Source organism: Canis lupus, chromosome 3 (assembly GCF_011100685.1).
Source record: "Canis lupus familiaris isolate Mischka breed German Shepherd chromosome 3, alternate assembly UU_Cfam_GSD_1.0, whole genome shotgun sequence".
NCBI classification, from domain to species: domain Eukaryota; kingdom Metazoa; phylum Chordata; class Mammalia; order Carnivora; family Canidae; genus Canis; species Canis lupus.
This window is the reverse complement of record NC_049224.1, coordinates 91905318-91922190: the sequence shown is the minus strand read 5'-3', so window position 1 is coordinate 91922190 and position 16873 is coordinate 91905318. Positions and strand designations below refer to the sequence as shown.

The 16873-nt window shown below is 34.9% G+C and overlaps 1 protein-coding gene across 1 annotated transcript in view; it reads left to right on the top strand.

Moving 5' to 3' along the window:
- NCAPG (non-SMC condensin I complex subunit G) overlaps window positions 1-16873 on the top strand; it is a 42895-nt gene that overhangs the window by 7406 nt on the left and 18616 nt on the right. The window contains exons 8-13 of the mRNA XM_038533608.1: window positions 3323-3463; window positions 4441-4564; window positions 5690-5776; window positions 6296-6475; window positions 8507-8617; window positions 11464-11583. Coding sequence (XP_038389536.1) covers window positions 3323-3463; window positions 4441-4564; window positions 5690-5776; window positions 6296-6475; window positions 8507-8617; window positions 11464-11583 — 763 coding nt within the window. The remainder of the gene's footprint in view (window positions 1-3322; window positions 3464-4440; window positions 4565-5689; window positions 5777-6295; window positions 6476-8506; window positions 8618-11463; window positions 11584-16873) is intronic.

The window sequence follows — 16873 nt, the reverse complement described above, 5'->3', positions numbered from 1 at the left end:
TTCAAATTATGTTTATATCCATGTATAAACAAACTTCCATTTAAAAGTGTATAAACTCTCATCCTGCAAACTATGAAAACAAGCAGCAGGCTGTATCTGGTGCACGGGCCATACTTTTCCAACTGACAAGGTGAACCTTTGTGGCTACTTTAGTATTAATTAAACCTGCACTATTTGGCTTTTTGTTTTCTAAAAGGATTTTTCAATATACACTTTTATATTAGTTATTCTAATTTCACTTTAAAATTGTACAAGTAAAACATGAAAGCAATTCTGATCAAAATTCAAATACAGAAATATGTAGAAGAAAAACGTAGAATTTTTCTTTCATCTCCTAATTCTTTAATCCCATTTATCTTACAGTTAACAATTTGTGGAATGTACACTTGTGGCCCTCTTTCTCTACATATATATATTAAAATACACAAAAATTTTAAACATAGCACAATACATGTTTTTGTTTTTCTTTTTCCCCCCAACTACTTATATCTATCTGTGGTCATTATATGTTGGTGCGTATAAACTTATCACACTCTTAACATATTATTCCATGGTATGATGGCAATACTTAATTTACTTCTCTGTTAATGGACATTTAGCGTGATTCTGGTTTTTTACTGATAAGGTTGTATTAAACCATACATTTTTATATGTGTTTGGGATTTTGTGGGGTTGATTCCTAGAAGTGGAATTGCTGGGTCAAAGGTTATATGTATTTTCATAGATTTTGGTGGGTAGATTTTTAACTTTATGCTTTTAAAAAAAAATATTTTATTTATTTATTCATGAGAGAGACAGAGAGGGAGAGAGAGAGAGAGAGACGCAGGCAGAGGGAGAAGCAGGCTCTATGCAGGGAGCCCGACGTGGGACTCGATCCCGGGTCTCCAGGATCATGACCTGGGCCGAAGGCAGGCGCTAAACCGCTGAGCCACACAGGGATCCCCTAGCTTTATACTTTTAATGCAGTTTTTAAAAAGCTTCTTCCATATAATATGAATTATAGGCCTGAGTTCTTTTTGTATAGAATGTAACATTTTGCTTTTGATGAATGATTCCATGTAAGTTAGGAAGCAAAACTATAAATGCATTTTAATTTGCATGCAAAATATTGAACCAAGGATAAATACCTAAAATTTGAGCCAAAATGGAAACTTACAGCCTGAATTCATAGTAACATCATAAAAAATATGAGTGAATCTACTGTTTCAATAGTAATTGTTTCAAGCTTCAATATAATTAGAGTATTCATTATATTGCTGTTTGGGCCATGTTGCAGTATTTCCAAAACCAATGAGTTTGATGTAGTGCTTAATAATATGAATTAATATAAAAGTAATAAATACTTATAGAAAATAAGGGAATGTTTCAGAGATTAATTCTTAGTTACTGAAATCAACAGGTAAGGAGCTTGGTTTCCCTGGCTCTGAGAAGTTAGGGATTCTTATATTTCCATTGTCACTTAATCTGTGAGTTTTGAAATAGGTAACTTTAATCAACTTTTTATTTAAAAAGAAGAAAACTTTAAAAATTGTATTTTTATTATTATTGAAAGAACAGTTTAGAAATAGAATAGTTTTCTTTTTGGAGCGACATCACTAGATAGGATTAGCTTATTCCGGTACTGAAACAAAATTAAGTGGAAAAATTGCTTCCTGAAAAATCTCAGAAATATATTTTCAGGCATTTGGTAGCAGAAAGAGGTAGTGACCCAGAATTCTGATATGAAACAAGGTTTCCTGTTAACCGAAGTATTCACATAAAGGAAGAAATCAGGGATATTAAATTTGGCTTGTCAAATTTGAGGAAGAAAAAGAGATGTGAACACAATTTTAGGAAACAACCTTAAATATAAATTCTTGGAGAGAGCTTTAGGAAAAGGCTTTCTTTCTTGAGTGTTCTCCTCATTGTAATGAATGTGTTTAAAAATGGTTAAAAAGAGATGATTTCATGGTAATTAAAATTGGTGGGTCCATTTTAGGTTGTATTTATGCAGTTTGAGATTCTTAATCTATGAATGAAGTTATTACTCTGAATTTATTTAAAAAAATACCCTCAGTCTTGATGCTATGCATTGTGCTAAAGCTGGAGTGGAAGAGTAGGGAAGGATTCAAAGAAGAGGGGATCCCTGGGTGGCTCAGTGGTTTAGTGCCTGCCTTCCACTCAGGGTGTGATCCTGGAGACCCGGGATCGAGTCCCACATCCGCCTCCCTGCATGGAGCCTGCTCCTCCCTCTGCCTGTGTCTCTGCCTCTCTCTGTCTCTCGTGAATAAATAAATTAAAAAAAAAAAATCTTCAAAGATGAGTGAAGGTTTTTTTTAGCCTGTCAGAAACCAGCAACTCTACTAAGCTAATGATTTTGATAATTACTAGTTTCTTTCCTTTAGTTTTCTACTAGAACCCAAAGAGCGCTGATGCCCTTTGAAAGTCCTATCTCATGGCCAGAGATTTGTGAGCTTTTATTTACTCTTGGTTGTTATTTTAAAGACGAGTCAGTTTATTCATCATACATAATTCTGCAGTTCTTATAACTTGATTTTTGTTGACAATTTAAAAATGACATTTTCATCAGGATTGTTTATTACTTTCAACCTAAAGGCACCTAGTTGTCTAAGCTTTAACTCTTAATTCTGCCTTTACCTAGGTTTTTTTTGTTCACACAAAAAAGAGAACTTTTGGTAGTCTGTTGAATTTTATCTAGATGAGGGTTGTAAAAGGCTTTAATTTGGGCGGAGGTAATAAGCATAAAAGGGTAGTTGATGATGCTTATTTAGGAATATCTACAATGAAATAAGAACAATACAGATATTAGTAGAGCCCCCAAGCAAGGATAATACAAATTCATGAAGCTCTATTTTTCTGATTTTTTAAAAGGTCATTGTATTCATGGCTTACTTGCATAATTAAAAATAATTATTCCTACTTTTCTTCTAAACAAAAGAATAATGATCAGTTAGGGATGATGAGTGAAGACTAGCTCTTTTTGAAAAATTGGGTTTTTGTTAAGGGGGTCAGATACTGATGATACTGAAGTAATGTTACCAATTTGAGAGATATAATATTTGCCTTTTGAAAATTTCCCATAAGAAATTTGAATCCTTAGTCGAGTATATTTTCCAAATTCTTTTTGATTCAAGCCCATAAATTTGTTTGCAAAAGTTCCTAATAGCATAGAGTTTATTCTTTAGGCCAAATTAGTATAATGTGGTATAAACATCCATATATTTGAAGTGATAGAACTGAAAAAGACCCTTTTCTGACCACATGGGGAACTGTTTAATGTTTTTTAACAGATTGTACATTTTATTTATTCTGCTTGTTTTAGTTATATTCAGAGTATCCCAGTTGTCAGCGATGAAAATAAAAGTGATTTTTCCTATATTGGAAATTTGATGTCAAAAGAGTTTATAGGTCAACAGCTGATTCTAATTATCAAGTCTTTGGATACAAGCGAAGAAGGAGGAAGGTATGTCTAAATTTTGGCGCTTGTCCTAATTTGCTTTTCTAATATCCTGTATTCAAACACAGTCTTATTACAGTATGATTAAATATATTTAACCTAGCTCTCTTAAGTGCAATAAAGTTTTCTTTTTCCTCTTATGCATATAATATCTAGTAGGAGATATACTTGGTGTGGGTATGTGGGTGTATACATACATATATGTTTATATATGTACTATATGTACACACGTGTGCGTGTATATGTATATATACACATATATATATATAGTTGACTCTTGAGCAACACAGGGGTAGGGAGTAAGGGTGCTGATCCTCTGTCCCCCCTTCTTGGAGTCAGAAATCCATATATAACTTTTGACTCCTCAAAAAACAAATTATTAATAGCCTATTGACTAAGAGCCTTACCAATAAGCATAAACATAAAAATCGACATAAATAGTTAACATATTTTTTTATATTGTATGTGTTATATACTATATTCTTAAAGTAAGCTAGAGAAAACCTGTTATTAAGAAAATCATAAGAAAATAAAGTACAATACTGTATTTATGGTATTGTATTGTACTGTATGGGCAAAAAGATGCATATAGGTGGACCTGTGCAGTCCATGTTGTTCATATATATGGAAACACAAGTTCCTTATTCAGTTTTTTCAGAATAAATCAATAAAATTACAGATTTTGCTTAAACACCTCTATTACAGAGAGTTAGTAAATACTGTTAAAGATTTGATTCACTTCTAATATTTTGTCATTTCATCATGTTGATTTATGAAAGATTGTAAGGTCATTTATAAAGTTTTTTTTTTTTTTTTTTTTCAGATAGGAAATTTTTACGTAGTCTGTACGTGTTTTTTTGTACCTATAGTGTTAAAAAAAAAGTGAGACTAATGTAATTAAATCTTCAGAATAAATGAAATGTTAGAGATAAGATAGGTTTCTACTGTCATGTTTAAATGAAAATAGTTCTTTTTGAATGCAGGAAACGACTACTGGCAATTTTACAGGAGATTCTTACTCTACCCACAACCCCAATATCCCTACTTTCTTTTCTTGTTGAGAGATTGCTTTGCATCATTGTAGATGATAATAAGAGAATACAAATTGTAAGTAATTTTCTTCATTGTTGATAAAGGTTAAAAGATTGTGGTCAGTGATATTGAGGATTGTCTTATTTTCTTTTCAGTATTTTTTTATTTATCTTTAATTGTTTTTTGTTTTAGTCATGTTTATTTTTTAAACTTCTTAAAACTAAATCTCCCACACACACATTTAAAAAGTTATCTCCTTCCTTCCTATCATTTTGTTGAATCAGGTTGAAATAAAAGAGGTTAGGGAAGAGGGGACACATTTGTCTTTGTCACTAGAGTGTTTGAGAGGTTACTCAAGTTATACATATTTAGGTTCAGATCCCTTCTGCTGCTTTGTGACTTTGAGCCAAGTTATTTAACTTACTAACCTTTTTACTTGTCTGCAAAATGAGAATACCAATAAAGCCTGCCTTGTTCAATGATATAGTGTGCATCATGTGCTTGGTAAATACAGAAATAAATGCTATCTATTGCAATACTATTGCCAATATTATTTTTTCTGGGGTAGCCAAAAAAGACAGGCCTGTATCAGTGCTTTTCATAAATTGATACAATCTCTGAGTTACAGGTTAATTCAGGGGTTGTCTTTCCCAATGCCTCCTTATACATACTTACACATAAATCATTTCTACAGTGTACAAGTATTCCCAGTTAGTAGTTATCCCACGTCTGCTTAAGTACCTTCATTTAGGCTATAGCCTTTTCCTAAATCAGCCAACTCCTGTGTCCCAGCGGCTCTGAAAGGAAGGTCTTTAGTTATGTATTGTATACGCAAAGGAAGAATAAAAGCGTATTCTGTTTTTCTATATTTAACTCCCTCAGAGCTGAACAAGGGAGGGAGTTGATTGTAGACAGAGAATTTTAGTTTTTGGTGCTTAATATTAGATACTATATTTGTTTTAGAATACATGCCTGTTTACCATCTCATGATCTTAGAGTTTTTAGTCATATATTGTTTGGTCATTCCCCCCCACCCCCAAAGTTGTCTGGCAAGCAGAATGTGTGCTGTTTTTACTTGTGTATTTTGCTCCATTTTTAAAGAGATTGTGGATACTATTTGAAGTTATGTGTAGCAATTTGATTTCATTTTATGACATAGAACATATATTAAAGCATGTACTCTGAATTATAACTTACCAGGTTACAGAAATCATCTCAGAGATTCGGGCACCCATTGTTACTGTTGGTGCTGCTGATCCAGCTGATGTAAGAAAGAAGGAACTCAAGGTAAATTTCCTCTAAATTGAATAAATGCTTGACTATAATGTAGCTGTGCAAGTCTCTTAATTCCTCTTCCTGTACTATTTCAAAATTGTTCTCACAGAGTCTTATTATTGGTTAACTGTTGAAGTGTAAGAGTATCTCAAATATTACCAGATGATGCAGTTTGAAAGGTTTGCCCTCTTTGGATCAGGAAGGCTGTGCCTTTTTTTTGTACATGCCTGACTGTGCTTAACTTCTGGTTGTCAAGATGTTAAATATTACTTTTTTTTTTTTTAAATATTACTCTTAAGTTTGCTACAGATGTTCATAGTATATATATATATTTAAGATTTTATTTATTCATGAGAGACACAGAGAGAGAGAGAGAGAGAGAGAGACAGGCAGAGGGAGAAGCAGGCTCCATGCAGGGAGCCCGATGTGGGACTCCATCCAGGACCCCGGGGTCACACCTTGAGCTGAAGGGAGGGCCACCCTGGTGTCCCCATGATAGTTTTTGTTAAAGCAATTTATATCTTTCCTTAGATGGCTGAAATAAAAGTTAAACTTATTGAGACAAAAGAAGCTTTGGAAAATTGCATTAACTTACAGGATTTTAATCAAGCATCAGAATTAAAAGAAGAAATAAAAACATTAGAAGATGCCAAAATAAATCTATTGAAAGAGATAGAGCAACTTGAAATCAAAGAAGTCCACATAGAGAAGGTAAAAATAACTTTTTCATACTAATTTTCAGCTGTTATTAATCATCTCAACTATATTTTCTTTCTTAACTCAATGCTGACAGATATTTTTACTTTGGAGTTGGAGTGCTTTTTAGCAGTATCATGAATTAACATGAAAATATTTTTTTTGTCTTGTTCCTTTTTATTTTAGACTTTGAAAGACCTAAATTAGCTTTATAAAATAATCTCTGTAATCTCTGTACTCTATCATCTTCCTTGCTAAGGAAACTTAACCCTCTAGTATTTTCCTTCTGTGTGTGTGTGTTAAAGCTTTATCCATCTTTCTCTTTTGTGGAAGACTCCAGACTTTTCTGAGCTAGAAAAAGAATTTCTGTGGTAACTATACCATTATACATGTAATTTTTAAAGCTTAACCACACTTTTGTTTTTAGAAAGAGCTAAGGAATTTTGTTATTTTAAATGAAACACTAAGCACTTTATTTAGTAACATTTAAAGCTGAGTTTCAGCAGTCGTATTTTTTTAAAACTTCGTTGTGTTTGATAAAAAAAAACATTTGTCATTTTTTAACATAAGATAGAATAATATCAATTACTGTGTTTGATATTAACTTTCAGGAGGTCTTTTAGAATTTTGCCTTTTGTAGTAAACATGATTATTTTACTTCAAGTTTAGGAAGTGCTGGTTGGAGTATGCTCATAAGAAGAATGCTGGGTGGGGAAGAATTTACTCTGTAGGAACATTTTGTAAGTTATGCTATGTCCTTGAGCTCTCTAGCTGTAGACATCTCTGCTCCAACACTCCATTTTTGAATTTTATTTTTCTAGCTAGTATCTTATTTTGTTTGATAAAGTATGGATCATTATAGGTTCTTAACTTTGAGGAGCATATTTAAAGTGACAAATGAAAATATAAACTTCAAGTCTGAATTGGGGAAATATGAATAAAAATGGTCTATCGTGATTTATATCATCTGTTTAACTGGACTTTCTTTGATCTTTTATGTGTTCATTTGTCCTATTTAAGAGTTATAAATCTATTATAAATAGTGCGGTTACAGCATAACATAATAAATTGTATAGGCAGGGAAGTTATAGGGGTTTTATGGAGAGGCATCTAACCCAGGAAGGGTGTTGTTGGATTCCCCAGGGGAAGAAATGTTTTCACTTGACATTTGAGTAAAAATAATACTGTAAGCCAACATTTATAGGATGCTTTTTCTCTGGTGGTTACTACTTCATGCACTTTGCAAGTGTTTGATTCTCACTACATAACTTTATGGGGTTGGTCCTATTTTCATCTTATAGAGGAAAAGTAACTTGCCCAAAGACACACAGATAGTAAGTTGTAGAGGCAGGATTAAAATCCAGGCAAGTCAGGCAAGTGGCTTTAGATTTGTGCTTTTAATGTACTCTATTGTCTCTCCTTGATGAATTGTTAAAGGAATGCAGGCAGAAGGAAGGCATGTGTGAAGACCCAGAGTAATGTGAAAACTTTAGGTCCACATAACTAGAGAATTGAGGAGGGAGAGGTAAATCAAGTGGAAAAATTAAGGGCTAGGTCTTGTAAGTCGTTGTATAAGCAATATTTGAAACTTTCTGCCTTAGCCAAGGATCATGGTGAACCACTAAAAGTGTTAAGTGGTAGGATGAGATTTATTTAGGAATCAGTAACAGGGAGAAGAGTCAAGAATATATCATAGGTCTTTTGGTTTGGACATTTGGGTAGATGGCAGTGTTAATTTATGGAGATAGCACAAGAAGAGGAGGGGGGCCTGGGGTAATAATGAGTTAGTTCTCTTTTGGACATTTTGAGTTTGAGAAGCCTGTGGAACATACAAGAGGAAACGTAGTAATTGTATATATGAATCTGAAACTTAAGAAATAGCTGGGTTAGCTCATCGATGGTAAATGGAGTTGGATGATTGGATAAGATTGCCCAGAGAGTGTACATACAGACGATATGCTTAGACAAAGCCCTGAAAAAGCTAACATTTAAGGGATGGGCAGAAGATATTCTTACTAATGGGGAATATTTTGTGTTTCATTTTAGAATGATGTTGAAACCCTACAGAAGTGTCTTATTTTGTGCTATGAATTGTTGAAGCAGGTGAATATTTCAGCAGGTATAGGTGCAACCATGAATGGCATCATTGAATCTTTGGTATGTTGGCAGCCTTTGAGGCTTTATTTTAGCCCACTCCTTCCTCATTTCATAAATTATATGTTCCTTGGAGTTCCAAAGAAGAAAAAGATAACCATCTTAAACACCTGATAAATAGAAGTGGTAAAAAAAAAAAAAAATTATATAGTGGCTACTTCATGTTGTGAAGGTTAAATTAAGATAATGTATAATGTATATAAAATTAAGATGATATATATAAGTTAAGATAATGATAACATAAGTTATACTTATTCCTTTAAAAAGTTTGAAAAAATTATGTTACAAAGAGATATAGAATATCTTCATTCTTTGAATAGTAAGAGGAGGTATTGAAACATGTAAGGAAATATTTAAGTATTAGAATCTTGCTGTATAGAGGGACTATGAGACTGTTACATTGTGAGTCCCATGAAAGGAATTTGTTTTTTCCTATGAATTTAAAGGAATTTGTAATTAAGTAGCTCTTCAAAGGTAATTTCCACATTAGTGAGCATAGGGACATAAATACTACAAGACTCTAGTAAAATAACATTGTCTGATAGCAATAAAATGCAAACCACTTGTAACTTTACATTTTCTGTAGCCACATTTAAAAATTAAAAAGAAACAAGTGAAATTAATTTTAATATCTTTAACCCAATATACCCAAAATGTTTTGATGGCATCATTTACTCAGTATTAAACTATTGAGATATTTTACATTCAGTTCTTCATATTGTCTTTTTTTATTTTTTTATTTTTTTAAGTAGGCTCCATGCCTATGGGGCTTACTTGAATTCTTGGCCTTGAGATCAAGACCTGAGCTGAAATCAGGAGTTGGATGCTTAACTGAGCCATCCAGGCATCCCCATATTAAGTCCTTAACAGAAGCACATCTCAGTCTGGCATAGTCACATTTCAAGTGTTGAATGTGTCCGGGCTCTTCCAGGATTTCCCCCCAATTGTTTTTACTTAGGATTAATGAAAAATAGCCAATGGATATAATCTAAAATCAAGTTCCTTGGATTGTCATGAGTTTCTAAAGGCAGTAAAGAAGACCAATTAGCTTTTATGACCATGTAGAGCTTCTGATTAAAAGTAGGTTTTACTAAACCATTAGAATTTAGCTTCATTCTTAGTGAAGCAAATGTCTTTAGTGAAAAGTAGTTACTTTTAAAGTTTTATTTGCATACTTTATGCCTGGTCCTATTGCAAGAGAATGGTAAACTGGTACAATTACACAATGGAAGTAGTAAATATGAAGACTACACATACTGGAAAAGATATACAAGTTTGAGTGAAGAAAACACAAAATTGAATAGTCATAATTTAAGTATACAAAAACAATTTATGTCTAAAGATTGAAAGATATTAGACGTAAATGAGTATAGGGTATTTTGATGGAAGAGTTACAGTATTTTAATGGAATTACCATTTTAAAATAAAAATCAGGGGATCCCTGGGTGGCGCAGTGGTTTGGCGCCTGCCTTTGGCCCAGGGCGCGATCCTGGAGACCCGGGATCGAATCCCACGTCGGGCTCCCGGTGCATGGAGCCTGCTTCTCCCTCTGCCTGTGTCTCTGCCTCTCTCTCTCTCTTTCTCTCTCTCTCTCTGTGTGACTATCATAAATAAATAAATAAATAAATAAATAAATAAATATTAAAAAAATAAAATAAAAATCATAAGTTACTGGGATCCCTGGGTGGCGCAGCGGTTTAGCGCCTGCCTTTGGCCCAGGGCGCGATCCTGGAGACCCGGGATCGAATCCCACGTCGGGCTCCCTGCATGGAGCCTGCTTCTCCCTCTGCCTATGTCTCTGCCTCTCTCTCTCTCTCTCTCTCTCTCTGTGACTATCATAAATAAATTAAAAAATTTAAAAAAATCATAAGTTACTAATTGGACAAATACTTGAACATCTACTGTATACTAAATGCCAGTGATAGAGTGTACATGGTATACAAAACATATAGACTATCCTTGTGGATCTTCTGGTCAGATGAGAGGGACACCAATCAAATAAACAAGTAGAAGAATATGCCATTTATAACTGCTATGAAGAAGAGTTATATGGTCATATGTGAACTTATAATAGTGGGAGTTGCTCTGTGCAGGGAAGATGACCTTGATCTGGTTTTTGACATTAGCTGTGTGAAAAAGGGAAGGAAGAATGTTCTGTATTTGCTCTCTCCGGTACGGTTGCCACATCCACATGTGGCTATTAAAAACTTGTGCCTATTAACAAGTAGAGCAGACTGAGATATACTTGAAGTGTCCAAATACATTGGGTTTTGAAGGCTTAGTACAAACAACACAATGTAGATTATCTTAATTTTTTAATATTGATTACATGTTGTGATGTTAATATTTTGGTTATATTGGGTACAATAAAATGTATTAAAATTAGCTTTACATGTTTCTTTGAATGTGCCTACTAGAAAATTTAAAATGACCTATGACTTACATTATATTTCTGTTGAACAGTACTGAATGGAAGGGGTCAAAATCAGACGATTTTATGAGCAAAGAGCAGGGGATAGCATGGTATAAGATGATACGAGAAAGCCTACACAAATGAGAGCTATGCCGTGTAAAGGTGTTTTATCTTTGTCCTGTGAGCATTGGGAGCCATTGAGTCACTTTAGCAGGTAGAAAGGGATGTCTCATGATCAGACTGTATTTCACTCTGCCTTTATTCCTCTGTTTTAGCAATTTAATACATACCTTTTTTTTTTTTGTAACTAAAAATTGAGTTAGACAATATGGATAAGAAGTAGATCTATAATATACAGAAGTTTTATTTTTAGCCATGTTTTTAATATGCTGTTATACATTTATTATCCTGATAAAAATTATTTTATTTAATTTAGATTCTTCCTGGAATAGTAAGTGTTCATCCCGTACTAAGAAACCTGGCTGTTTTATGCTTGGGATGCTGTGGACTACAGAATCTGGATTTTGCAAGTAAACACTTCGTATTATTGTTGCAGGTAGGATTTATCTTATGACAAAAATCTTGATTGTATTTTCTGAAATAAGTACATAGAATCTGTGATGATACAATGAGTGCTCTAAATTTAATTTATTCCAGGGTTTATTAATGATGGTGACTCTTATGGATGACTTTTAGGGACTCAATGATTTTTATCTTTTGATTTCTTTATTAAAGTAGAAAAAAAGATGAAATGTCAATTATTTAAGGTATTTTTAAAAATTAACCATATAGCATATTCTATGCCTAGCATTATTTTAGGCTTGGGGATAAAAATGATAAGTAATGAAAAAGAAAAGCAAGATAAAAGATGCTGTCCTAATGGAGCTTATATTTTAGAAGGGGAAACACAATGAAAAATAAACTATAGCATGTCCAATTGAATAGATAAAGCAAAGAAGAGGAGTAAGAAGTGGAAATATGGAGAAAGATCTGTTTTGTCAAAGGTCTCACTAATAAGTTGGTTTTGGTATTTGGGCCAATACCAGAGGAAAGTGGGGGAATGAACTATGTAGATATCTGGGTTAGATGTTTCTGAGGAGAGGGAAGAACATGGGAAGGGGCCCTGAAGTAGAACTTTGTCTCAAATGTTCAAGGAGCAGGGCAGCTATGGCTAGGGCAGACTGAGCACGAGGGAGAATAGTAGGAGAAAGGAATTGTAGGCAACAGGATGTCCATATCTTTAGGGACTTACAGACTTCACAGTGAAGGAAATGGGAAAAAATTGGAAGATTTTGAGTAGAGGATTATTATGATCTGACTGGGTATAGAGTTGATGTAGACCAGGGACTGGCAAACCTTTTCTGTAAGGTGCTAGAGAGGGGGCGGTGCCTGGGTGGCTAGTCTGTTGGGCGTCTGCCTTTGGCTGGGATTATGATCCCAGAGTCCCCGGGATTGAGCCCCATGTCAAGCCCCACGTTGTGCTCCCTGCTCAGCAGGGAGTCTGCTCCTCCCTTTCTCTCTGTCCCTCCCCTTCCCCCTGCCTATGCTCTCTCTCTCGCTCTCACTTTCTCTCAAATAAACAAATAAGTTCTTTTTTTTTTTTTTTTTTTCAATAAAGGGCTAGAGAGTAAATATTTTTGACTTTGCAGACTGTATCATGTGTCTCAAGTACTACTCTTAGGTGCAAGTGTGAAAAGACCCACGACAATATATAAGTGAATTAGTGTGGTTGTAGTTTAATATTTATGGACACTAAAATTTGAATTTCATATAATTTTCACATGTAATGAAATTATTTTTCTTAACTATATAAAGATAATTCTTCTTAACTTGAAAGTTGTGCAAATAGGCAGCAGATTGGATTTGGCCCCTTAGCCATAGTTTACAGTCCCTAATGTTAACTGTAGGGGTATAAGAATGGAAGCAGATTTACTCATGAAGAAGGTATGCAGTAATCCAGGAAAGAGATGATGATGACTTGGACCAGTATTCAAGTGACTAATGGGGTTGCAAGAAGGGGCAGTAATCTAAGTTTGAAGATGACATCTATAGAATTTGATAGTCTGATGTGGCATCTGAGAGAAAGAAATTGAAGGTAATGAAGAATTATAGCCAAAGTAACTGGAAAGAGACTTGCCCTTTCCTGTGATGGGGAAAATAGAGGAACAGGTTTCATGGCGGGTGGATGAGATAAGGAGTTCAGTTTTGGGCATGGTAAGTTTGAAGTTTGTGTTCCAAGTAGATACATCGAGTAGGCATTTGTGAGTTTGGAGATAGGAGGGAAGTGCAAATTGGAGAGATGAACCTGTCTTTATGATAGTATCCAGTGCTTCGAGACTGGATGTTACCTGAGGGATGAGTGTAGATTGAGATCTCAACTTTGTAGTTCCCTAGGGCTTAGGCAACACTTAAAAAGAAGGGGAGAGGGCAGCTCCGATGGCGCAGCGGTTTAGCGCCGCCTGCAGCCCAGGGCGTGATCCTGGAGACCTGGGATCAAGTCCCATGTCAGGCTCTTTGCATGGTGCCTGCTTCTCTCTCTCTGCCTGTGTCTCTGCCTCTCTCTCTCTCTCTCTCTCTCTCTCTGTGTGTCTCTATGAATAAATAAAGTCTTTAAAAAAAAACATTAAAAAAATAAAAAGAAGGGGAGATGAAGAACTAGTAAAGACTAAGGTGGAGTAGACAGTAAGGGGAGTGTGATGTCCTAGAAGGCAATTGAAGATGATATTTTATAAGGGCTAGCATCATCTGACTGTCCAATGCTGGTGACAGGTTGATAAGGATTTATAATTGACCATTTGGGGCAAATAAGGAAGTGTTGTGGCTTTCATGAGAATGGGCTGGAGAGAGAATTATGAGAGAGGAATTGGAGACAGCCAGTACAGACTACTCTTAAGATTTTATTTTTGTTAGGAATAATAGAAATTGGGAGGTAGCAAGAGAAGGGCTTGGGATAAAGAGAAGAGCCTTTTGATTTTACTTTTTTTTTTTAATGATAGAGAATATTATACCATGTTTGTGATAAATACTAAAGACAGTGACTCATTGGCCCTGTTGAAAGGAAAAAAATTGATAATATAGGAAGAGAAGACACTTGGCTAGAGTGCTACTGAATAAAGAAGGATGAAATCTGGTGTAGCCAGTGGAATGTATTTGACCTTTTAACTCCTTTGGATATCTGTCTTTAACTTTTGGGCCTGGCTTAACTTCAAAAAAAAAAAAAAAAAACAACTTCCCTCCAGTTCTCCGTATAAAAAGACAATGTGATTCATGTAGCATCTGGTGGTTGCCAAATGTAATGGTATAAAAAAAGCTGCAAGGGATTTTTAGTGCAAATTGTTTGCCAGCAGGTAAATGGGAGTGCTTTGTGTGCTCAATTTGAAAATAACATATGACAACACAGACATCATTTTCATGAAAAAATTAAAAGACAACTCTGGGGTGCTGGGTGGCTTAGTCAGTTAAGCATCCAACTCTTGATTCAGGCTCAGGTCATGATCTTAGTCAGGGTCCTGAGATCTGTCAGTATCGGGCTCCATGGAAGTCTGTTGGAGATTCTCTCTCTCCCACTGGCCCACCCCACTTGCACATGCTCTTTCTCTCAAATTAATAAGTCTTAAAAGAAAAAGTTGAACTCAACCAATAATAAATAATAGAATATTCCCTCAGCATGAAACCTTTATCTTGGAGCACCCTTTAATGTTGCAAACACATTACCAAGAAAAAGAAAGCATATAATTAGAGGAAACCTTGGGGAAGTCACATGTTCTAGAAGTGGTCAAATTGCTTGTGGCTTATATCAGAGGAAGAAAATTAAACTCATACTTACATCAAAAGAATTTCATAAGGAATAAGGAATTTCAGGGTTTTGTTTTAGTTTCCTCTTTTGGAGCATTTGGCATCTAATCAACTCACTTTAATGTGTAGTGATGGAGTTCCTGTTGATGCTTTGTTCATATTTATCCTATGCTGCTGATGTCACAGAAAAATTTCTGTTACAATTATATTCTTTTGGAAACTTGAAATGTCAGAATTATCTTTAAAATAATGTGAAGTTCCTCTCTCAGAGAAACTGAAAGAAAAAATTTGGTACTTTGTCCAGGTGAATCATGTAGAGTGCTCGGCCATACATCGGTTTTGCTCCAAGATGTAGAGTGAATCTGCATGTGTTATAGAGAGTCCTTTTTAAGCCAGCACAGGTATTGGGACAAATGATTCTGTTAGTAATTCTAAAGAAAGTCTTGTTCACTATTATACAATTTTTTGGCTTAATATAGGTGTCCAGAGAATAAAATTCTGTATTTTCAAACAGGTTTTGCTAAGGAATTAGTGTACAGCAAGCTTTCTACTTCTATTTCCTGTCTTCCAAGAAGATGGGTCTTGAAGTGCTAGATTGATCTCTGGTCATTACTTTTTTTTTAAGTGGAAGAAGAATCTTATTAGAACATTCGATAGTGAAGGATTCATTTATGTCTAGCTTCAGTAGTATTTTTTTTTTCTCTAAAAATGGGATAAAACATTCATTAAGATGTTCTATATACCATTAAGAATGCTGCTGAAAAATTGTGAGTTACAGTCAGGTTGGAACTCTAATAGGAAGATTAAAGGTAGACAGTTACATAATATTTCTAGTATTGCAACGAAGGAAATACCATAGAATTTTCCCAAAAGATAATTAAGTTCACTTAACCTTTAAAGATGAAATATGGATTTTGATCCTTTTAATTCTTGGTGGCCATAACATCAATAATAAGTGCCGTGGGGACGCCCTGGTGGCTTAGTGGTTGAGCATCCGCTTTTGGCTCAGGGCGTGATCCCGGGGTCCTCCCTATGAGGAGCCTGCTTCTCTCTCTGCCTGTGTCTGGATCTCTGTCTGTCTTTTCATGCATAAATAAAATATTTTTAAAAAATGCTGTGGTCATTTTAGCCAAAAGAAAGGCAGAATGACTGTAGTGCTTAAAAGTGTCCTGAAGCATTTAGTGCTAACTCATGCTCCACTTGACAGAGCTTATAGGAGCCTTGATGTTGTTTGTTTATATTTTTATTTTTTCTATTTTTTTTGGTCTTGTTTGTTTTTATATATGTACTTTTCTGTTGTGGAAAGGAATTGTCAAATTCAAGCAGATGTGAAAGATAAATGATGTTTCTTATCACAACTATTCCACAATTTTACTCTCTTCCAAATCAAATGAATCAATGGAAAAGCAGCCTTGTCATGGAATTCAAGGTTTTTTTTTTTTTTTATTTTTTTAAAAATTTATTAATGATAGTCACACACAGAGAGAGAGAGAGGCAGAGACACAGGCAGAGGGAGAAGCAGGCTCCATGCACCGGGAGCCCGACGTGGGATTCGATCCCGGGTCTCCAGGATCGCGCCCTGGGCCAAAGGCAGGCGCTAAACCACTGCGCCACCCCAGGGGTCCCTGGAATTCAAGTTTTAAAGAATTGAAGTTTGTCCTCCCCCCTCCCTTTTTTGTAGTATAAACAACTGAGATCATTAAACTTTTTTCAGGGACTAGCTATTAATATTTGCCTGAAAAAAACAGCTAGATTTTTTTTTTTTTTTTAAAGTAGGCTCCATGCTGAGCATGGAGCCCAGTGTGGGGCTCAAACTCATGACCTGAGCTGAGATCAAGAGTCAGATGCTTAACTGAGCCACCCAGGTGCCCCTTGATAAAAATTGTTTTGTAAATTAAAAATGTTTGTGAATGATATCAGGTTCAAATGTGAAATATATGTAAAATTTGCTTGTGTTTTTTTTTTTGTATGTTATTCTGCAGTGGGGTTTTAAGGTCTTTTCAGATCCTTGAAAGGTTCACGATCAAAAAAGTTAACCACTGAACAACTTA